Raw genomic sequence first — 15985 nt, 5'->3', positions numbered from 1 at the left:
GAAAAAAACAACAAAAATAGGACAAGTAAAGAGAAATCAAGAAGAAATAGAGGAAGGCGACATAGGCCTATAGAAGGAGAGAGGAAATGGAAGGAAAACGAGAAAGGAAAGAGGGAAGGGAGAAGCGAATAGAAAGAGTAAGAAAAAAACAACAAAAATAGGACAAGTAAAGAGAAATCAAGAAGAAATAGAGGAAGGCGACATAGGCCTATAGAAGGAGAGAGGAAGTGGAAGGAAAACGAGAAAGGAAAGGGGGAAGGGAAATGCGAATAGAAAGAGTAAGAAAAAAACAACGAAAATAGGACAAGTAAAGAGAAAACAAGAGAAAGGCGTAAATAATAAAGAAAAAAAGGTGCATAATAGGAGAGAAAACCTAACCTAACCTAACCTAACCTAACCTGAACAACAACAAAAACAAGACAGGTAAAGAGAAAGCAAGAGAGAGGCGTAAATAAGGAAAGGAAATGTGCATAATAGGAGGAACGAAAGGCAAGGAGAAAAAGGATAACAAGGAAGGAAAAGGAGGAGGAGGAGGAGGAGGAGACATATATTTAGGAGAAAGAGAACCGGATATAGAAAGCACGAGTAAATAAAGATGGAAAGAAGAGAGCGAGGAAAGAGGAAGGAGAGAGGAAGTTGAAGATATACATTAAAGGGAAAGATTGAAATACCGAATAGAAATGGTAAAAAAAAGACAAAATGTAAAGAGAAAGTAAGAAAGCATAAATAGGAAAAAAAAGAAGCATAAATAAGAAAATAGGAGAGAAAGCAGAGAGAAAATTAAAACTTGAGATCCCAACCCACTCCCCCCACACACACACAAAAAAAAAAAAAAGAAAACACGCTCTTACAACTGACATGCCGGATATAAGCTGTCCCTGTGTGTGTGTGTGTGTGTGTGTGTGTGTGCGTGGACCTATATGACGCTAGGGTCGGCCGGGCTGCCCAGTCAGTGTGCCAGTGAGCCTCAAGGTGGAAAGGTGGATTGTTGTCGGGTCTTGCAAGGTGAGTGACTGACTTAACTTGCCGAGAGAGTGTGTGTGTGTGTGTGTGTCTGTCGCTCCTCTCTGCAAACCTGCGAGCCGTGTTAGTACTTACGGTTGGTACTTACGGTTGGTACTTACGGTTGGTACTTACGGTTGCGTGTGTGTTTTGTGTGTAAGTCTGTTTTATACGGGAAATAAGAGAAAAGAAAGGGAAAGGAAGAGGAGAGAAGGAAGGAGAGGAAAAACGTGTGTGTGTTTTGGTCTTTTGTTAAACTGGAAATAAGAGAGGAAAGAGAAGGAGAGGAGGAAGAGAGGAGAAGATAAGGAAGGGGAGGAAATAAAATAGGAAATGAGAAAAGAAAAAAGGTGAGGAGGAGAGAAGGAAGGAGAGGAAGAAAAGAGGAGAAGAGAAGGAAAGAGAGGAAGAAAAGAGGAGAAGAGAAGAAAGGGGAGGAGGAGAGAAGGAAGGAGAGGAAAAAAAGAGGAGAAGAGAAGAAAGGGGAGAAGGAGAGAAGGAAGGAAAGGAAGAAAAGAGAAGAGAAGGAAGGAGAGGAAGAAAAGAGGAGAAGAGAAAAAAGGCGAGGAGGAGAGAAGGAAGGAGAGGAAGAAAAGAGGAGAAGAGAAGAAAGGGGAGGAAATGGGAGTAGAAAAAATGGTGAGGAGGAGATAAGGAAAAGAGAAGAAAGGAGAGAAAGATAAGAAAAGAGGAGGAGAAAGAGAGATAGGAAAAATAATAAAGGAAAGACTACCCTTGATAATGCTGCTCCCGTATAGAAAAGAAAATATAGCAAACATTATCGAAAAGAAGATATATATTAGAATTAGTGGTCCTGTAGTGTGTGTATGTGTGTGTGTGTGTGTGTGTGTGTGTGTGTGTGTGTGTGTGTGTGTGTGTGTGTGTGTGTGTGTGTCGTTCTCTTAACTCCGGTCATATTTTCTCCTTTTTTCTCATATTTTGCCATTTTTTTTATTAATACCTTCTCTCCTTACCTTCCTCCCCCTCTTCTTTCTTTCCTTTCTCCCTTCTTTCCTTCCTTTCAATCTCTTCATTAACTTCTTTCTTTTTTTCCTGCATCTGTGTGACTTCATTCATTCCGTAATCGTTAGTTTTTGTGACCGTCAGATTATTGCTCGCGAAAATGTCACCGCCACTGAACTACGAAGGAATACAATGGAGGAAAAGTGGGACATGCTGAGTTCTTTTGTCTGCCATGCACGTGTGATTAAATTAAGTAAGAGAGAGAGAGAAAGTGATAACATTAGAAAGACTTGATTTGTATACTAAGCGTTCATACTTTTTTTTTTTTACATTAGAGGAGTCAGTTCAAGGGCTTAAAAGAAAGGAAACAAATGTGAAAAAAAGCCCGCTACTCACTGCTCCTAAAAAGAGTTAGAGGAGTGGCCGAAAGATAGATACATAAATAGATTGACAGATATTTAGATAGGTCGATATATAAAAAGGTGGGTAGATAGACATTGATTAAGAGATAGGGAGATAAATGTTGAGAGGGAAAACTGATATAGATAAGCAGATAAATAGATAGACAGATAGTAGATACGTGAGAGGGAAGATAACTAAAGGTAGACAGGTAGATAAATAGACACAGATAAATACAGATAGAGATACAGGTAAGGAAAGTAAACAGAGCAAACAAACTCATGAGATATTTACACTAACACAGACCATACGATATACAATACTTAATACCTCTCCCAACCCCCCAAAACACACACACACACACACACACACACACACACACACACACACACACACAAGGGCAAGAAGACACTACATAAGCGACACCAGGGCAAGATTAGAGGCAAGACTAGAGACGAGAAAAAACAGTGAAGAAGCAAGAAGGAGAAGGAGCGATGTGACTGATATAAACAAGAGGAGAGGGAAGAGGAGTGAGAGAGGAGGAGGGAGGGAGGAGGGAAAAAAGGAGAAGAGGACTAGTTAAGTGAACATATGACACCATCGGCCTCCTGTAGTAGCTTACCTTGGAGGCAGGTGAGGTAGGCGGAGGAGGAAGATTTACATAGATTTACATAGATATCCAGGTGTTACTTTGGTATACGATCTACGTGTCATGAAACTAATTTGGTATGCGATCTACACTTTATATTAGACCCCTCAGACCCAACTAGGTGGAGTAATCGTAATAGTTCTACGATTTTTATGTGGGGAGGGGAAGGAAAATATCGAAGGGGCGGAGAAGGAAAGAGGAGAGGGCATAGCTAAATAGGAAGAGAGGAAGAAGGAAACGGAAATGAGAGGAAGGGAAGGAAAAAGGAGAGAAACTGCAATAGGTAAAGAGGAGAAATAAAGTTAGTGGAGAGGAAAAAAATAGAAGGAAGGAAAGAAAGAATAGGAATAAAATTAATGCGTAAGAAAGCGTAAAAGAGAATGGAATGAGAATGAGAAGCAAACAATAAAAACGTCAGAGAGGAATGAAGGTGGAAATAGAAGGAATGAGGAAGGAGAGGAGAGAAAGGAATGATGAAGCAAAGGAAGAACAGCAGAATGGGAATGAAGCAATACGCAAGAAATTATAGAATGAAATCAATGAATGGAGTTTGAAAGATAAAAAACGTGGGAAAGAGAGAAATTAAAAGAAAATAAGTAAAGGGAAGAAGTGAATGAATGATAGAGAGAGAAAGAGAGAGAGTGAAGGAAAAAGTATCAAGGAGAATATAATCAGAATACCAATGCAACAAGTTCAGAATCATTTTTTTTTTTTTTTTTTTTTTTTTGCGTGTAGATATTTTAACTCCAAAACTATATAACCTAGTCCCGTTTTCTTCACACTAGTCTCACCTCAATAGATAAACCCCAGACTAATATATTTTTTTTCTGTTTTTTTTTTTCCTTCTCTCTCTCTCTCTCTCTCTCTCTAACACACACACACACACACACACACACACACACGTATACAGGTTTAGGATTTAGACATATTATTTAAGAGTTGTAAATTGTAAGTTATCTTCGTGTTGCATAAGGAAAATGTGGACAAGGTGGTGCACGTGTTCCAAGTGTAGTTTTATATCTTTTATTAAGCAGGAGTAGTTACGTAAAAAGGAAAAAAAAAAGGAAAAGAAAGAAAAAACAGAATTATAGCTACACTTGTTTGAATTTTGTTGATTATTATTATTATTATTATTATTATTATTATTATTATTATTATTATTATTATTATTATTATTATTATTATTAACTTTTATTGTATTTTATTTGTGTACGGTCTGTTAAAACGTGTATTTGTTGTTGCTGCTGTTGTTGTTGTTGTTGTTGTTGTTGTTGTTGTTACGATTATTCTTATTCTAATTCTTCTTTTTCCTCTTTTTCTCCTTTTTCTTCTTCATATTATCATGAGAGAGAGAGAGAGAGAGAGAGAGAGAGAGAGAGAGAGAGAGAGAGAGAGAGAGAGAGAGAGAGAGAGAGAGAGAGAGAGAGAGAGTAGGCCTAGGTAGTAAAGAGAAAGCAAGAAATAAAGCCTTAAACGAAGACTCGAAAGCAGGAACCGGGAATGAAAGCAGGGAGAAAGTAGACTCAGAAAAAAAAAAAGAGAGATAGGGAGAAAACCAATAGCAATGACGACGCCCTGCTCTGACCTGCTTCCTCATGACCTTCCTCAGCCTGTAACCGACCGCGACCAGCCCCTGTTATGTTTTTTTTATTCTCTCTCTCTCTGACCTTCCTTCTCCTAGTAACCTAAGTGTGACCTTCCTTGTAACCTGTGACCTTATGTTGTTCGCTAATTGTGTACCTTTATTTTTGGACCTAATATATCTTAAAGCCCTATTTTTTTTATTTTTCCCTTTTTCTTCCTTTTCCTAGTAACCTAAGTGTGACCTTCCTTGTAACCTGTGACCTTATGTTCTTCGATAATCGTGTCCTTTCTATATGACTCATTAGTACCTTTATTTTCAACCTAACATCCAGCTTGAGATCTATTTTGTCTACGTTTTCTCTTCCTCCCTTTTTAGTATAGCCAGACAGTGACCTTGTTTGTAATCAGTGACCTTATGTTCTTCGATAACTGTGGGCTTCCTATATGTCTCATTACCTATAATCCTCAATCTCAATCCTTTTTCTTTTTCTTTTTCTTCCTTTTCCTTGTGACCAGACAATAACCTTTCTTGTAATATTTAACTTTATGTTCTTCGGTAACTGTGGTCTTCCTATATATCTCATTACCTAGATTTTCAACTTAACATCCCTCAACATTCCTCAAAGTCAAAATCACTCCCACCTTTTTTAACTTCAACTCCCCCAAACTTTTTATTTTTATTTTTCTCTTCCTTCCTTTTTTTCTTCTTCCTTTTCTTAGTAACCAGAGAGTAACCTTCCTTGCATCTCTTTCTTTGTTCTCTGGATAATCGTGACCTTCCTCAAAGTCACAATTCCCCCTACCTTTCTTAACTTCAACTCCCCCAAACTCTTTTATTTTTCTCTTCCTTCCTTTTTTTCTTCTTCCTTTTCTTAGTAACCAGACAGTAACCTTCCTTGCATCTCTTTCTTTGTTCTCTGGATAATCGTGACCTTCCTCAAAGTCACAATCCCCCCTTCCTTTCTTAACTTCAACTCCCCCAAACTTTTTATTTTTCTCTTCCTTCCTTTTTTTCTTCTTCCTTTTCTTAGTAACCAGACAGTAACCTTCCTTGCATCTCTTTCTTTGTTCTCTGGATAATCGTGACCTTCCTCAAAGTCACAATTCCCCCTACCTTTCTTAACTTCAACTCCCCCAAACTCTTTTATTTTTCTCTTCCGTCCATTTTTTCTTCTTCCTTTTCTTAGTAACCAGACAGTAACCTTCCTTGCATTTCTTTCTTTGTTCTCTGCATAATCGTGACCTTCCTCAAAGTCACAATTCCCCCTACCTTTCTTAACTTCAACTCCTCCAAACTTTTTATTTTTCTCTTCCTTCCTTTTTTTTTAGTAACCAAACGCGAACCTTTCATGCAATCATTAGTTTTCTGTTTCTCAATATCCGTATCTGTTCACATTGTCCGAAGCGTTCTCACCAGTTTTCTTGACCTCATCTCTATCCTCCCTCAAGCTCTATTTTTTCTTTTCTTTTTCCTCTCCCTTCCTTGTAATCTTCAGCCTTCTGTTTCCCCTGATCCGTGTCTGGCCACATCGCCTAAAACATTATTACTTTCATTCTTAACCGAACCTTTTCCGAGATCTATTTTTTACCTTTATTTCTTTTTTTTGGTTCTCTTCCCTCCTTGTAATTTTCATCCTTCGACTACTTTTCAATATCTGTCTTTGTTCACATTACTATTATTCACAGCCAAAGTTTCCCAGTCTCTTTTTTTCTCTCTTCTTTTCCTCTCTTTCTTCCTTGTAATCTTCAACTTCTGTTTCTCCATGACCTTATATTCTTCCACATAAACCTAAAGCATTCCTACCTTTTAATCGTAACCAAAGCTTCTCCAACCTCCTTTTCCCTTTTTTCTTTTCTTAATTTCTCTACGTTCCTCGCATTCTTCAACCTGTTTCTCCATCACCGTATATATCCTTCCTATAAGTCTTGTTCCTAATAATCTTAACCTAACCACCAACCTCTCTCAAACTCCATTTCTTCCTCTTTCTTCCTTGTAATCATCACCCTTCTGTTTCTCCATATCCACATCCTTCCACATAAGTCTCGTTCCTAATGATCTTAGCCTAATTACTAATCTCTCTCAAGCCTCTATTTTTTTTTCTCTTCCTTCTCAGCAATTTTCAACCTTCTACCTCCATCACCGTGTCCTTCTACTTAAACCTTGTGATCTTAACCTAACCTATAACCTACCCCATGCGCTATATTTTCTCTTCTGTTTTTTCATTTCTTCCTCATAAATCTTCAACGTTCTGTTTCTCCATACCTGCATCCCTCCACATCGCCTTGTTACCATTCATCTTAACCTCCACAACCTTAACACAATCATAACCTCTAACCTCTCTCAAGCTCCATTTTTTCCCCTCCTCACTCTCTCCCTCTCGTCCGGTCTTCCCCCATCAAGTACCCAGACTGTGACCTTCCATGCTGTCTTTAACCTTTGGCGGGGCTCGAACCGTGTCTTCCTGTGTAGCCTGGAGCCTTACAACCCTCCACTTAGTTACAGTCCAGCCCTATATTATCATCCGTCTTGTAACTTTCCAAAACCAAGCTTCCTGTAACCTTTTGTAGGGCGTTTTAGTGTGCCCAAGTAGCAATAACATTCGTATACATATTATCAAACGTTTGTGGGTGTTGTTAGGAACGTTTTTCAAGGCCAGAGAGTAGTTACGCCAAGTTGTAATGAGTGTTTTTCCCGTTCATGCCGCGGAAGCCTTGTAAAACTACCGCCAGGCTTAGGAAACCACCTTTGAAAACCCCGACAACAACTTCTTCTGAGGAGCCTTTGAAGAGTTTGATATTATGGCCTTGAGTCTTGTAACGCAATAACCTAACTAACTAACTAGCTAAACTAACTAACTAACGTCTTATGACCCTCTAACTCTAACTAACTCTAACTTCCACCATCCCTCCTTCTTCCTGTAACCTATCCTACGCTCTTTAACCTTTTCCAACCATCCACTCAGACTCTAACCTTATTTCTCTTTCATTTTAACGGGGCCTGTCAACTCAGTCTGCAACCCTCCAACCATCTTTTTCTCAGGCTTCCACCGTCCTTATATAACCTTTCTATGCTGTCTTTAACCTTTGCAACCATCCACTCCGACTCCATCCTTGTCTGTACTTGTAACGGTGTGTGTGTTAATGTAACCTTATATACCTTACGACCATCCATATTGTAACCTGGGACCTGTCTGGTAATTCGTCCAGTCATCCAGTTCTAGATTTTTTTTGTTAAGTTTAAACGTGTCTTTTTTTTTAGTTTGGAAATGATTATATAGTCCAATCATCTCACCTCATAACCTTATCTATCTATCTATCTGTCTATCTATCTGTCTATCTATGTCTATTTTTCTTTCTTTCTTTTTCTCGCTTTCTTTCATCTACTCTTTTCTTGTTCCTGCTCTTCTTCTTTTTCTCGTTCTTGTTATTTTTTTCTGTTTTTGTTCTTTATATTCTTTTTGTTCATGTTCTCGCTCGTTTTCTTTCTTTCTTTCTTTCTTTCTTTCTTTCTATTTATATATTTCAACTTCCACTTATCCATCTGTCTATCTATTCCATCCTCAATCTATCTATCTATCTATCTACTTATCTATCTAACTACCTATCCACCTGTCTTTTTCATCTCCCACCTGTCAATATCTATTTTCTCTTCCATCAATCTATTCTCTCTTCTATCCACCTATCCATCTATCATTTCCATCTCCCAATTAGCTGAACCCAATACGCCGTCTGCTTTTACCTGTCCAAACCAGTGACCTACCTGAGTTACCTGACAGCAGCCCACCTCATTACTTACCTGGTCACCTGCTTGCCCCACCTGTCTGCCCGCGCCCAACCTAACAAGTGACCTGCATACATATTAATATGTGACCCGAGGATATTTTTTTTTTTACTATCGCTTTTGTGTTATTTTTGTCATTGTTTGGTGAGGAACTTGTATCGTGTGTCTTGTCTTGTCTGTTGGTAAAGGTGGTGGTGGTGGTGGTTATCACACTCTCCCTCTCGTTTTCTCCCTCTCCATCTCGTTCTCTCTCTCTCTCTCTCCCTCGCGTTCCCTCCCTTCTCTCCCTTACTCCATCATTCTCTCCCTTTGATCCTCCCTCGCTTCCTCCTTCCTCATGCAACCTTCCCCCTGGCCTTCCCCTTCCCTCCATTCCCTCCCTCCCTCCCTCCCCTCCTTACCAGAGCAGGACTTGTTGAAGTTTCGTCATGTGAAGGTGGATTTTTATTTGTTTATTTTTGTTTTGTTTTTGTTTTTGTAGTTATAAGTTAATGTTGTTAGTTTTTTTTGTCTTTAATTGTTTCTTTTATTGGGTGTCTCCTTTTTGTTATTGTTGTTTTTGTTTTCTTTATTGTTTTTTTTTGTTTTATCGTTTCCTATTATGATTGTTTTTGTTTTTCTTGTTTTATTTTGTATTTGTTCGTTTTCCTCATTTTCTTGTTATTTTTCTTTGTTGTTTTTCTTCTTTCCTTCCCCACTTTCATCTTTTTTTTCTTCTTTTCATTCTTTCTTTTTCATCCTCTTTCTATTTTCTTGTTTTTTTTCATCTACTTTTCTGTTCCTTCTGTTTTCTCTATCTTCCTATTCATGTTCTCTCTTCTTCTTCTTCTTCTTCTTCTTCTTCTTCTTCTTCTTCTTCTTATCATTATCATCATTTTTTTTCTTTTTATTCCTTTTTTTCATCCTTTCTTTTTTTTGCTCTTTTTTTCATCTACTTTTCTGTTCCTTCTTTTTTCTTTATCTTCCTATTCATGTTCTCTCTTCTTCTTCTTCTTCTTCTTCTTCTTCTCATTATCATTATTTTTTCCTTTTTATTCCTTTTTCATCCTTTCTTTCTTTTTTGCTCTTTTTTCATCTACTTTTCTGTTCCTTCTTTTTTCTTTATCTTCTTCTTCTTCTTCTTCTTCTTCTTCTTCTTCTTCTTCTTCTTCTTCTCATTATCATTATTTTTTCCTTTTTATTCCTTTTTCATCCTTTCTTTTTTTTTTGCTCTTTTTTCATCTACTTTTCTGTTCCTTCTTTCTTCTTCTTCTTCTTCTTCTTCTTCTTATCATTATTTTCATCACTTCCACGATCGCCATTTCCCCCGATCTCGTTTTTATCACATCGGAATTTTCGTAAAACGTAATAAAAAACGAAGGACAGACCCATTTCTCTCTTTCTCCCTCCCACACTCATTCTCTCCTCCTCCTCCTCCTTCTCTCTCCTCCTCCTCACTTCCTAGCTCTCTCTCTCTCTCTCTCTCTCTCTCTCTCTCTCTCTCTCTCTCTCTCTCTCTCTCTCTCTCCTTTACTACTTGTTTCTCTCCTCTCTCTCACTTTCTTCCTCCCTCCCTACTGCTTTCTCTCCTCTCTCCCTCCCTTTCTTCTTCCCTCCATTCCGGTTTCTCTCCTTTTTTTCCTCCTCTTTACTAGTTACTCTCCCTCTCTCTCTCTCCCTCCCTTGTTTTCTCACACACTCTCCCTCTCATTCTCTCCCTCTCCATCTCGTTCTCACTCTCACTCTCGTTCCCTCCCTTCTCTCCCTTACTCCATCATTCTCTCCCTTTGATCCTCCCTCGCTTCCTCCTTCCTCATGCAACCTTCCCCCTGGCATTCCCCTCCCCTTCCCTTCCTCCCTCTCTCCCTTCCTAACCAGAGCAGGTCTTCAAGGGAGGGCTAAGGGCGAGACGGGGCAAGGTTAGACACCCTGACCTTTGTCGCCCGAAGGAGGAGGAGGAGGAAGAGGAGGAGGTGGAGCAACGCAAAGAAGAAAGGATAAGACCAAAAGAGGGTGATGGATAAAGAAGGATAAATAAAAAAAATATGAAGAGGAGTGTAATGACCTGTAACCGAGGAGGCCCCGGAAGTGTAATGACAGAAGGGACGAAGGAAGGAGACTTAGGGATTGCTTGAGGAAGACGCAAAGAAGAAAGGAAAATCATGAACAGGAACAAGAGCAAGAACAATAATAAAAAGAAGACCATGAAAAAAACAACAGCAGAAAAAGAGAAAAAAAAATACAGAATGAAAGAGTACGAGGATTTGATGATGATTTTAAGTGACGTTGGTGATGATGGTGATGTTGACAGATAGCGAAGGGAAGGAAAGTGAAGAAATAAAAGTGAATGAAAGGGAGAAAAAAAAGGAATGTATATATAAAAAAACAGAAACAGGAAAAAAATTATACAGAATGAAATAGTTTGAGGATTTGATGATGATTTTAAGTGACGTTGATGGTGATGTTGACAGACAGTGAAGGAGAAAAAATAAGAAAATAAGAAAAATAAGAAAAAAATAAGAAAAATAAGAAATAAAAATAAGAAAAATAAGAAAAAAAGAAATAAAACTAGGAAAAATAAGAAAAAAATAAGAAAAATAAGAAAAAAATAAGAAAAATAAGAAAAAAATAAGAAAAATAAGAAAAAAATAAGAAAAATAAGAAAAAAATAAGAAAAATAAGAAAAAAGAAATAAAAATAAGAAAAATAAGAAAAAAAAAATAAAAAAATAAGAAAATAAGAAAAAAAAAATACGAAACATCAGAAAAAAATAAGAAAACACGGACTACAACAAGATAAAGACGAAGAATAAGGCGAAGAGCGAAGCAGCGTTATAAATCCCCCTGGGCCTTGAAAACGGACAAACCAGCGGACGCAAAAACCCAACAGCCATCTCACAATTATATTTTTACCTCCTCCTCCTCCTCCGTTAAGCCGCGCGTGGTCAGCTTTTTGTGGGTCATCATTATTTTTGGTTCCCTCGACGCCCGTGTTACTGTATAGATTATGGCCCGAGGGTATATTTAGATTGTGCGGGGGGAGGGGGGGGGCTGTGTAAGTGTGTGGGTGTAGGGGGATCTGTGCGGGGGGGGGGCTGTGGGAGTGTGTGTGTGGGGTGTCTTTGTGTGTGTGTGTAGGGGGGTCTCTCTGTGTGTGTGTGTGTGTGTGTGTGTGTGTGTGATAATTATATAACGGAAGAGAGACAAAAAGAGACAGTTATCCAGCCACCCAGACGGCCATACATACATACATACATACACACATACATACATACACACATACATACATACATACACACATACATACATACACAGACAGACAGACAGAGACACAGATAAACCAATTCGTCAAACAAATGTGTACATATATTTATCTAAAGAAAAAAAATAACCCAATAAGAAACATTAAAAAAAAACGAAACAAATAACCATAAACAAAAACGAAACAACAAAACAAAAAAAAACAAGAAACGAAAAGGGGGAATAGAAGGGAGGGGAGTAAGAAGAAGAAAAGGGGTAGAGTGGGAGACAGCTAAGAGAGGGGGAGAGGGGAGGAGGGGGACCACGTAAAAAGGGGAGCTAACCAAGGAGGGAGGGGGAGAACCAGGTAAGGGGAAGGGGGATAGAGGGGAGATGAGGGAGGAGAAGGGAGGGAGATAAGGGAGGGGGAGGGAGGGAAATGAAATGGGAGAGAGGGGGCAGGGAGAGGGAAGGGAAGGGAAGAGATGAGGGAGGGAGATGAAGGGAGGGGGTAAAATGAGGGGAGAGGGAGAGGATGGGGACTGAATGGGAGATAAGGGAGGGAGGGGGATGAAAGGAGAGAGGGGTAGGGAGAGCGGAGGAGGGGAGAGATGAAGGGAGGAGGGGAGATGAGGGGAGAGGGAGAGGATGGGAACTGAAGGGGAGATGAGGGAGGAGAAGGGGAGGGAGATAAGGGAGGGGGCGGGGTGAGATGAAAGGGAGAGAAGGGGTAAGGAGAGGGAAGGGAAGGGGAGAGATGAGGGAGGGGAGATGAAGGGAGGAGTAAGGGAGGGGGAGGGGGAGGGAGGGAGGAACAGTTCGCACCGGTAAATTCGTTGATTCGTGATTAGATCTTTTGTCTCTTCCTATATTTACCATTATCGAATTTATCTCCTTATCCCTTTATTTTATTTATTCAAGAGGAGGATCATGGCAGAGGGGGAGGGAGGGGAGGGGAGGCAGAGGGGGGAGGCAGGTGAGAATGAGGTGCAGGTTAGATAGACAGAGAAACAGATAGATAGATAGACAGTGAAACAGAGGGACAGATAAACAGATAAATAGACAGACAGAGATAGATGGATAGATAGACAGACAGAGAGATAAACACACAGATCCTTAAGAAAAACAACAATATTCTCCCTTAAGAAAAAAAGAAAAGAAAGGAAAAGAAAGAAAGAAAGAAACAGAGACAGAAAGAGAACAGAAAAAAAAAAAAAACCTAAAAACACGGTCACCAAAAAGCTAAAAAGAACATAAATAAATAAAGACAAACAGCCACAAATCAAACAGGGAAACTATAACAGAGAAGAGAGAAGAGGGAAAGAGGGAAGAGGAGAGGTGGCAAGGGTTAAACAGGTGGAGGGTATAGGATCACAGCAAAGAAAAAAAGCCTATCCAAATACACTCACACACAGAGAATAGAAGAGAGGAGAAGAGAGAGAGAGGGAGGAGAGGAAGGGTGCTAAGAGTCAGGCAGGGTATAAGGGCAGGGCAGGGCATAGAGGGCACGGGATCACCTCTCATACCCCGTTTAAAAGTCATGCCGAGGGGAGTCAGGGCCAAGGCGTGCTGGGTACTTGCTGAAGAGGGCGAGGAGAATCACGTTCACTTGTTGACTTTTCCATAACTAACAGTGCTCCGTTTTTACCTGGGCGGGCGGGGGTGGTGGTGGTGGTGGTGGTGGGGACTTCCCGCCATAGCAGTGGGACAGGTGATCAGGTGTTCTTTGTGTGTGTGTCATTAGCTACAAACTCAGGTATCACAAAGTCTCCCTTCCTCAGCCTTTCCCTTGAGATCAGTTCAGGTGTTACAAGTTCTCCCTTCCTCCCCCATTCTCTTTTAATCAGGTATATATTCATTGTCTCATTAGCTACTTGAACTCAGGTATCACAAAGTCTCCCTTCCTCAGCCTTTCCCTTGAGATCAGTTCAGGTGTTACAAGCTCTCCCTTCCTCGCCCATTTCCTTTTAATCAGGTATATATTCATTGTCTCATTAGCTACTTGAACTCAGGTATCACAAAGTCTCCCTTCCTCAGCCTTTCCCTTGATATCAGTTCATGTATTAGAAGTTCTCCTTTCCTCTACCTTTCCCATGAGATCAGTTATTCTTTGTGTTCATTAACGAGGAATTGAAACAGTCGCAGGTATCACAAGCTCTCCCTTCCTCGGCCTTTACCTTAAGATGGAGAGGCAGAGGTGCAGTTGATATATGGAAGATCAGGTGGAGAGCAGAGAGGAGACAGATTAAGGGGTGGAGAAAAAAAAAAAGCAATACTCTCCTAAAAGAAACAAAAAAACCCGGCCCCAAATACACTCTCAATCACACACAATGAATAGAAGAGAAGAGACAGGGAGAGGAGACAGAATAGAATAGAAATAGAATCAAACTTAAATATCACACACTCTCCCTTTCTGTATGTCAATCCCCTTGAGATCAGGTGTAGCGTATCTCTTAGCTATTAGAACAAAAACATCTATTACAGTCTCTTTCTTCCTCTCGTCTGTGTCATTCCTCTGAGATCACCTCCAGTAATACCACTTAGCCAGACTCCGTTACCCGCGAGCTTTTTCTGCACCGCCGTTACGGGTTAATATCTGCTTCCAACGTATTAATTTTCCCTGTCTAATGTGCCGGGAAAAAAAGTAATTGGGGTGAGGGATGTGGAAGTTAGGGGAGAAAAGGAAAAAAAGTGTTCAGAAGCTGTTAATGTTTTTGTTCCAGTAATGAGTGAGAGGTTTGAATACGGAGATATATAGATAGTGAATATGAGGAAGTAAATTTTGTCATAGGAGTTTGTTACGTTAAAACTGGAGGTGTAGGATTTGGAATTAAGAGAAGTGTTGTTTTTTGGTTAGGTAATGAATATCAATTTTGAACACGGACGTAGGAGATATAGATAGTGAGAATGAGGAAGTATATTTTGTCATAGGAGTTTGTTACGTTAAAACTGGAGGTGTAGGATTTGGAATTAAGAGAAGTGTTGTTTTTTGGTTAGGTAATGAATATCAATTTTGAACACGGACGTAGGAGATATAGATAGTGAGAATGAGGAAGTATATTTTGTCATAGGAGTTTGTTACGTTAAATTTGAATGTGAAATATGTGAAATTCAGTGTAGGAAACCAAAAAGAGTTCAGAAGCTGACTTTGTTGTTTTTTGTTCCAGTAATGAATGGGAGCTTTGAATACGGACGTAGGAGATATAGATAGTGAGAATGAGGAAGTATATTTTGTCCTAGGAGTTTGTTACGTTCAAACTGGAGGTGTAGGTTTTGGAATTAAGTGAAGTGTTGTTTTTTGGTTAGGTAATGAATATCAGTTTTGAATACGGACGTAGGAGATATAGATAGTGAGAATGAGGAAATAAATTTTGTCTTAGAAGTTGCTATGTTACAGTTGAAGGTGAAATCGGTAGAGTTCAGTGAAGACGAAAAACAGTTCAGAAGCTGCCTTTTTTTTTCTTGTGTTAAATATTGACTAAGAACTTTGAATACGGATTTAGGGAATATTAACAGTAAGCATGAGGAGGTGCATATTGTCTTAGGCAGTATTACGTCAAAGTAAGACATTCAAACTTTCCTTAATCCTAAAATACTTCTACATATACATAATCAAACCCACACCACCCAGCCTATACATATTAATCTCCTATCGTATAATTCCTGTAGTGTTCCTGTAGTGTTGTGTTAGGGAAGGTTTCATAAAAAATAAGTCTCACAAACTCTACCTAACCTTAAAATACTTCCACAAATACTAACTCAAAAACACACATAACACCCAGTCTGTACATTATGACCTCCTATCGTATAATTCCTGTAGTGTTCCTGTAGTGTTGTCTTAGGGAAGGTTCCATAAAAAATAAGTCTCACAAACATCTATACCTACCCTTAAAATACTTCCACAAATACTGACTCAAACACACACATAACACCCAGTCTATACATTCTGACCTCTTATCGTAGTATTCCTGTATCTTTCCTGTAGTGCTTAGGGAAGGTTACATAAAAATAAGTCTCACAAACTCTACCAAACCTTAAAATACTTCCACAAATACTGACTCACACACACACATAACACCCAGTCTGTACATTCTGACCTCTTATCGTAGTATTCCTGTAATAAACTATCAATCATCAATCATCTTTCCTGTAGTGCTGTCTTAGGGAAGGTTCCATAAAAAATGTCTCACAAACTCTACCAAACCTTAAAATACTTCCACAAATACTAACTCAAAAACACACATAACACCCAGTCTGTACATTCTGACCTCTTATCGTAGTATTCCTGTATCTTTCCTGTAGTGCTGTCTTAGGGAAGGTTCCATAAAAAATAAGTCTCACAAACATCTATACCTACCCTTAAAATACTTCCACAAATACTAACTCAAA

At 39.2% G+C, this 15985-nt stretch overlaps 1 protein-coding gene across 2 annotated transcripts in view; it reads left to right on the top strand.

Annotated features, from left to right (window-relative positions):
* The window catches only part of LOC126999485 (alkaline phosphatase-like), a 59590-nt gene that overhangs the window by 3797 nt on the left and 39808 nt on the right, over positions 1-15985 (top strand). The window contains exon 1 of one of the 2 annotated variants that reach the window (XM_050862124.1): positions 917-1005. The exons of the other annotated variant lie outside the window; for it this stretch is intronic. Within the exon in view, the coding sequence (XP_050718081.1) occupies positions 921-1005 (85 nt within the window). The 5' untranslated portion in view covers positions 917-920. Of the gene's footprint in view, positions 1-916; positions 1006-15985 lie in introns of those variants that run through there. 2 annotated transcript variants of the gene reach the window in all.

Source organism: Eriocheir sinensis, chromosome 16 (genome assembly GCF_024679095.1).
Source record: "Eriocheir sinensis breed Jianghai 21 chromosome 16, ASM2467909v1, whole genome shotgun sequence".
Lineage (NCBI taxonomy): Eukaryota > Metazoa > Arthropoda > Malacostraca > Decapoda > Varunidae > Eriocheir > Eriocheir sinensis.
Note: the sequence above shows the minus strand (reverse complement) of the source record. Positions and strands in the feature narration are given on the sequence as shown.